A 6,881-nucleotide genomic window follows, 5' to 3' on the forward strand; every position below is an offset into this window, starting at 1 on the left:
TCCATGGATTGTCATGCTGCCATGTTATCACAAATGTGCACGACCTCCTCGGTGTCACGCACAGTCTCACACGTGCACGCCCAGCCCCGAGCTTCCTCGTCACATCCTTAATCAGGGGAGACATCCTGGAGAGGGTGAGCTCTGAGCCAGATCAAGGGGGAAAGCAGTCTGCAAATCAGTCACCAGGGCCAGGTTGCCAACAGAAACTAAGCAGAAGGTGTTATGTGACAGACACACCAAAGGAAAGGCGGCAAGGACACCTGCAAAGTGAACCTCAAAACCACATGCCTCTGTCTCACGTTATTGAAATTTATTCTTCCTGAATGTATAAATCAGGGGATTGATTCAATATACATTCATTTTGCCGAATTCTACAAGTTCTTGGTCGTAAGTATGCTCCCCCCCTTCCTTCTATTATCAGGATACTTGAATAAATATGCTCCCATTTTTCATTTAAAACTTTGCTTAGGATTTTTATGTTAACACCGCCCCTTCCTGAGAAAGAGGTGCCCCCCGCCCAAGCCAGCAACTTATCATCTTTCTGAGAGGCCACAGGCACACCCCTAGTCGGAGAGGGCAAGGACAGCGGGTGAGGGAACAAGGGATTTCTCAGAAGGTTTCCCATCACGCAGGCCTCCCAGCTTTGTCAGACTGAGAAGCGATGGCATCGACCAAAACGGGGACCCCAGCTGCACCGCGACTTAGGAACGGTGACTATTTCTTAAAAGAAATCCTTTTCATTTTCACAGTGGAAACGTTTGCTCCTTTCTTAAATAATCTGATTGCACCTCAGAGGACCTGTTGTAACATTTCCAATCATACGGTGTCGGCCAAAGTCAAATGCAGATTATATAAGGAAACTCAAGAGAACAGGCACCTTCCCCAGAATTGAGCACCTTGCCACTGTTAAGTGCAAGGCTCCTGTAAAGTAAGGACGGTGCCAAGGTTGTGTGGGATCAATTCGGTTGTGTAAGGTTGCGAGACGTCTTCCTGAAGGAAGTGCCCAGGGAAGGAGCAGAATCCAGGAGTCCAGATGCATACAGTAGAGGCTCTGAGGAACTGGGAGGAGCTGGAAAGAATAATGTCAAGAGCTTTAATTACCTCCTTCCCAAAGCCACCCAGCCCCACCCAAACCCTTCAACATTTGCCTCGAGAGGGGCCATTGTGGAGAGAAGGACAGGACACTATTCCGGGACAGGGCTCCACTGGCTCCTGCCCAGGAAGAGATGGGGGCTCCTGGGGTAAGGAGAGGTTCCCTTGGGCCTTTGTCCTTGGCTGGGATCCCCACTGGTCTGAGCAGCTGGAATGGAATGTTCCTGGGAAGAAAAGCCTTCCCTGCCTCCACCTCTCCCCTTATGGAGTTCCCTAGGACCAACAGTGGGGGGAGAAGGGGGATCGTTCCAGGGATTCCTGATATGGCGATGCTCTGGAGAAGCAAAGGCCCACACTGCCTGGGGGCTCTGTCCTAGCAGCCTCTCCTGGGCTAGGTAGATTGGCCCACTCAAACATTTACAAATCTCCACTTTGTGCTTCGTGTGACCTCTCATTTAATAGTCTGGGGTTATCTCCTCCCCAGCTCCCCAGTAACACAGACACGCACAAGAAACTGGCTCGGAGAAGGGGAGTCATTTGCCCAAGGTCTTCCGGTGGAAAAGTTACAGGCAAGCACTGAATCCCACATCTGTCTTGTTCCAAGCTTGGGGCACTTTCTGCCCCACCATGGAGACTGTTGTCCTCCTCCTCTGCCATCCCAGGCCCTTTGCTCTCCTTGGCACCAAACATCCCAGGTGTGCAGGGAGAGGAGGTAGCCCTCCAAGGCAAGCCCAGGCCCTGAGCATCGCTGGCCTGCCCTTGCCTGAAGCCAGGTATGCTGACTCAGCCTGACTCACCCCCGGAGCCCAGACAACCAGGGTGGGGAGCCAGCTTCCCAGGGGTGCCTGGGGGGAGGGGTGTGCCCCAGAACTTGGTGGAGATGATTGGGGTGGGGGGGGTGCACCTTCTGCCACATTTCCAGCATCTCATCACACCCCTCCCAGATCCAAGGACCAGAGGCCAATGTACCCAGACTTAAAGGGTAAGAGCCCAGATCCCCCACCATCAAATGGAGCCCTCATTAGCCTGGTAAATGAAAAGCCGGTAGCCTAGTGTTTAAAGGACCCCTCGTTTGCAGGTTCTACTCCTTGGGTAAGTCCTCTGCCCTACCTCGTCCTCAGTTTCCTCAACCACGGAAATGGTTGTGCTTTTCCCAGCTACTCCCCTTTGCGGAGTGGTTGGGAGGACTGAAATGGATAGAAGGTAAAGTGCCTAGCACGGAGGAGGTGGTTAAAATACTCAGGAACCAAGGATTCTCTTCCCCTATCACTCCTGGCCAGGGTTCGTCAGGTACTAATGGGGGAAGAAATAGTCTGGGGATCTCCCAGCTTTCCCAAATGCCTCCTCCCCCAGGCTGTAAAGCAGGGAGCCTCTCTTTTATCTCTGAGAAGACTGGGCGGCTGAATTTTCTCTGGGGGCCTGGCAGGTGAGGGGAACTGCAGGCTTGGAGGCACCTCGGCTGTGACCTGTTGTTTATGCCGAATCTCTAGGAAGCCACCCTGGTCCCCAGACGGCCCCAGGGTGTACCAAATCTGTGAGGAGCGAAATGACTCCAGCCTTTCACTCAGACGGTGAACACCAACAGGGGCAACCTCTTTTTCCAGGACAGTCTCTCTTGATGAACCTTCCCCTGAGGTCCGGGGCTGGGCCCAACCGGAGGCCCAACCGTACGCCCCTTCTCTAAATGACCGCCACGACCCGCTCGGTCTGCCAGACCCTTAAAACTCAAGGCCAAAGAAGGCCCCCTTGCACCCTGCAAGGCAGAAAAGGGGCTAGTCGGGGGCGGCGACCGTGGGGATAGAGCCTGCTTCAGGCCACGCCCCCACGCCCGGGGAAGCAGCCCCACACTGCCCTCTGGTGGCGCCTCCCAGAAACGCCATCACTTGGCTAGGGATCCCTAGAGAGGGAAGGGGGCTTATCCAGGGAAAGGGCAAATTCTGACTTAGAACCTTGAACTCATCTCCCAGCCCAAACACTGGCCTAAAGAAAGATTCCTGTTCTCATTTCCCTTTGCTGAGATTCCAGATTCACGGCTAGCCATCGATGTTCTCAATGCAAGAGTCTCTCAAGATCCTCAGGGCTAGAGCCATCAACAAAAGTGTTCAAAAAGTTGGGGCAGAGCGGGGTCAGTCATCCGACCAGGAGCTATAGTTATTTGTGAAGGTATAAATATAGCCCTCCAACAACACAAATTGCCCAGCCCCAGAGGGTTCCCTGGCATGGTGACTGCCAGGGAAGGCTGCCTAGACGAGGGCTGGGAAACACAAGCCCTTAAAAGCAGAGACACTCTGATTCACTGCTCCTTCTTGAGCTCCTGGACTGAGTAGATATTAATGTTTGTTGACTGAGGAGAAAATGGAGGCTCCTAGAGGAGGTTGGGTGGGCCAGACAGGGGTGGGGAAGTGATTTTTATTAGTTGGCTGAGGAACCCTGGGTGGAGTCCTGAACCAAGAGCTGGGGTTCAAGTCACTGAGTACTGTGTGCCCAGGGCGAAGGCCTTTGGTGAGCAGTGGGACATCTGGGAGGGGGGAGAGGACCAGAGCTGCCAGTGACACTAGGACCAATCTCTATCTCCCACACACACACACATCACTTTCTCCAGCAAGAACCACCTCTAATGCCTCACCCCCCACCGCCTCCAAATCAGGACAAAGCTGATTACCAATAAATCCCAGAGAAGGCAACGCTGTGATGGCACAGAGCACTTTACACAATTAGCTAAAAGCTTCTCTGGACCAAGTGCCCCTTTCCTGTGCAACCCAGAAAACAAACAGTCCTGGCTGTAGCCCAGTGCTGCAGCCTGAGCTCCTGTGTCACCTCCAGGAAGTCCTTGTCTTCTCTGGTCCTCTAGACCCTGAATGAACGGAGTAACTTCAGAAGGTTCTCCCTCTCTCCGGGGAAGCCAGAGGACACCAGGGCCCCTCACTGCTCTCCTGGTCCCCAAGCTCACTCAGACTCCCTGAGACCTCCTCCTGGACTTCCCTCCCCTAGCCAAGAATGGGTTTGGGAAAAGCCTGGCTGTTAGAAACCAGCCCCAACGTTTAGTACCTGAGGAGAGGGAGAGAAAGGGCTGAGAGTCAGGTGAGGGCCCCTGGGGCTCTGCCTTTCAGAGAGTGGTTTACCTGACCCTCAAAACTCTAGGATTAAGCCAGACTCCAGGGACTCTGACATTCTCATCCTACCCTTTCTTCCCTATTCCCAAGCCCTGACATGAGGAAGGACAGCTATGTTCAGAGAGGGACTAAGCAAACCAGTCCAAAGAGGAGGCAGAGTTGTTCTAGGTCACATAGTAGATAGGCTGGACACCAGCTCTCTAGACCCTGCCCCCGGGCAGGGAGGAGACACTATGGAAAGGACACACAGGCTTGGGACCTAGTTCTGTCCAGTGCTGGGACGTGACCTTGCTGTAAAATGAGGGCTTTAAATTAGCTCCTAGATCCACCAGCAAAAGCAGTGCTTGTTTCTAGGTGTGATTTAAAAGGATAAAACCTTCCTCTGACTGATGGGGGAAGAATGACCTCTGCCCTGTATTAACCTCACTACAGCCCTTCTCAGAGGTGAAGATAACCACTTCACAGACCAACAAGGGAGGCTGCAGTCCAATCAGTCCAAGCAGCAAAACAGCAGCCAGGCCATTCACAGCGGAGGGGGGACAGGGGGGAGCAGGGTGCTGATAGGCATGTGGACAGGAAGAATAGTAGCCAATCTCATTTCAGGTCTGGCCCTTTAAGGCCCCCCCTTCTAGAAGTAGATGACATACCTACCCCCTTGGGGCCTGTTAAAGGATGTTACCTGGCTCCATGACTGGCAGAACCATCTTAGAGACAGGTTGGGGGTGGGGGACGGTGGAGGAACCTTAGGAGAGCAGGTAAGGCCTTAAGCAGTTACCAAATACCCCACCCAGGTTATCGAAGTCAAGATGTACTTGACTTGGCAAAATTGCTTGAGAGCATGAGAAAAGATCTGTCTCCTAGAAGTGGAAGGGCCTAAGTGTGATGGGAACAAATCCTCAATCTCTCTGGGATTCTGTCCCCCCAAATGGGAAACGGGCTTAGGAGAGAACTTAGTGGTACATTGCTGGCCCAGCCCCCACCGCATCCTGGGACCTCATTATTCTGTCCTCCCCGAAGGTCTAGAGCTGGGCGGCGCCAGAAATCAGCAGTCTCAAGGGCAAGACTCTTCTTACAGCCACAAAGGACCCAGGAAAGGCAACGCGGGTGTAGGGAGGGAGGGGTGGATGGCCTGCGTCAGCGCAGCAGGCTCCCAGTGGTGAAAGTTTGCCGGCAAACCCCTCCTGGAATCTGAGCATCTTCAATTTTTCCAACTCTATAATGGGGACTTGGTGCTACCACCTCACTCCCCAGAACCCAGGAGGTCTGGGAGAGGCAGTAACAAAATGGACAGCTTTATTAGGGACCCAGCGGAGGTCCAGAAGCCCCACGGAAGGGAAATCGGGACCCTGCACCACCCCGCCCCGCCCCCTCAGATGCGCCAGCCGCTAAGACCGCACCTCAGCCTCCTTTACTGGGCCCCTGGCCCCCCGACTGTCTCTTCCTGGGGTCCGTCAGTCTGTCCATCCGCGTCGGTGACGCCGTCCATCCAGCCGACGTCCCGATCCGTCGGTCGACACCTCGGCGATGGCCTGTCGGGGGTGGCCAGGGGTCCCCGCGCTGAGGTCAGCGCTGGGGGGAGGCGGGGCCGCGGGGCGGACTACGGCGGAAGGGCGAGTCGGGCTCGGGGCCGTGGCCCCGCCGCAGGCGCCCGGCGCCCCAGGGCACGCAGCCACCCAGGCCCAGCGCCGAGGCCAGCAGCGCGGGCGGGCGGCCGCGGCGGCCGCGGCGCGGGCCCTTCTTGAGGCGCGACCCGTGCGCCGCCAGGTAGAGCTCGGCCTGCGCCACGCCGCCGCCCAGGCGGCCCAGGCTCTCGGCGCGGTGCGCTAGGCGCAGCTCGGCCGCCAGGAAGACGCGGTGCAGCTGCAGCACACGGCTCTCCAGCTCCGACACCAGGCGCCGGCGGCCCTCCACCTCCAGCAGTCGCCGCCGCGCTTCGGCCAGCTCCAGCGCGCGGCCCCCCGCTCCCGCCGCCGCCGCCGCCGCCGCCGCCGCGCCCCCTGCCGGCCCGGTGCCCCCCGCACCCACGTTAGCGCCCTGGCGCCAGCGCTGTAGCTCCTGCCCCTCCGCCGAGCCCGCCCACGCCCGGGCCGCTTCGGGCGGTGAAGAGACCTGAGCCGGGGTCGGAGTCAAGGTCGGAGTTGGGGGCGGGGGCTGAGGGGACGACAGGAGCTCCCGGGGCGGCGGCGGCGGGGACCCCGGTTCCGCCGTCCCTTCCTGGGCCCCCGGGCCGCAGGCGCTGATGCGACAGCCCGGCATCCCCCGCCCCCCGGCGGTCTGCGGCCGTCGATCCGCTGGTCTGGCCAGCTGCCCCCGCGAGGGGGAGGACGGACGCCGCGCACGCGAGAGAGGCGGCGGCAGCTCCCACGCCAGGCGCCGGTGCATCTTATAGCACACGGGGCGGAGCGATGGACAGCACAGCCAATCAGAGACTGGCATGCCTGAACCCACCTCCCCGGCCCCGCCGGCTCGGGACTTTGCGCAAACCCCTCGGGGCCCTGGCCCTAGTCCGGCTCTGCCCTGCTGGGGCGTCCGGTGCCCATCCACTTCCCCCCAAATTTGGGGTGTAAAGAGGACCTCATCTTCTCTGGTCTGGTCCCTAAGTCATAAACTCTGATAGTTGGTGCTTAGAAATCATGGACTCCAGTCCCCGGCGCGTGATGGTGGGGAGGGATGCCT

The 6,881-nt window shown here is 57.6% G+C and overlaps 1 protein-coding gene across 2 annotated transcripts; it reads right to left on the reverse strand.

Moving 5' to 3' along the window:
- Positions 1-289: 289 nt before the first annotated feature.
- On the reverse strand, positions 290-6,629 carry TRNP1 (TMF1 regulated nuclear protein 1). 2 transcript variants are annotated; one of them, XR_007454861.1, is made up of 2 exons: positions 2,620-3,427; positions 290-1,069 (listed from the first exon to the last, which is right to left on the reverse strand). XR_007454861.1 is itself a non-coding variant. In XM_049617713.1 (2 exons), the coding sequence occupies exon 1, from the start codon at positions 6,585-6,587 to the stop codon at positions 5,769-5,771; it is 819 nt and encodes a 272-aa protein (XP_049473670.1). In that variant the 5' UTR covers positions 6,588-6,629; the 3' UTR covers positions 290-1,069; positions 5,603-5,768. The 2 variants fall into 2 exon arrangements, 1 of the variants encoding a protein (XP_049473670.1); XM_049617713.1 differs by lacking the exon at positions 2,620-3,427 and adding an exon at positions 5,603-6,629.
- Positions 6,630-6,881: the final 252 nt, after the last annotated feature.

The sequence above is a fragment of the Panthera uncia genome (genome assembly GCF_023721935.1).
Source record: "Panthera uncia isolate 11264 chromosome C1 unlocalized genomic scaffold, Puncia_PCG_1.0 HiC_scaffold_4, whole genome shotgun sequence".
Classification (NCBI taxonomy): Eukaryota; Metazoa; Chordata; class Mammalia; order Carnivora; family Felidae; genus Panthera; species Panthera uncia.

Bases quoted from the DNA above. Each gene is read 5' to 3' on its own strand.
- TRNP1 (XM_049617713.1), bottom strand. From the start codon at position 6,587: ATGCACCGGCGCCTGGCGTGGGAGCTGCCGCCGCCTCTCTCGCGTGCG.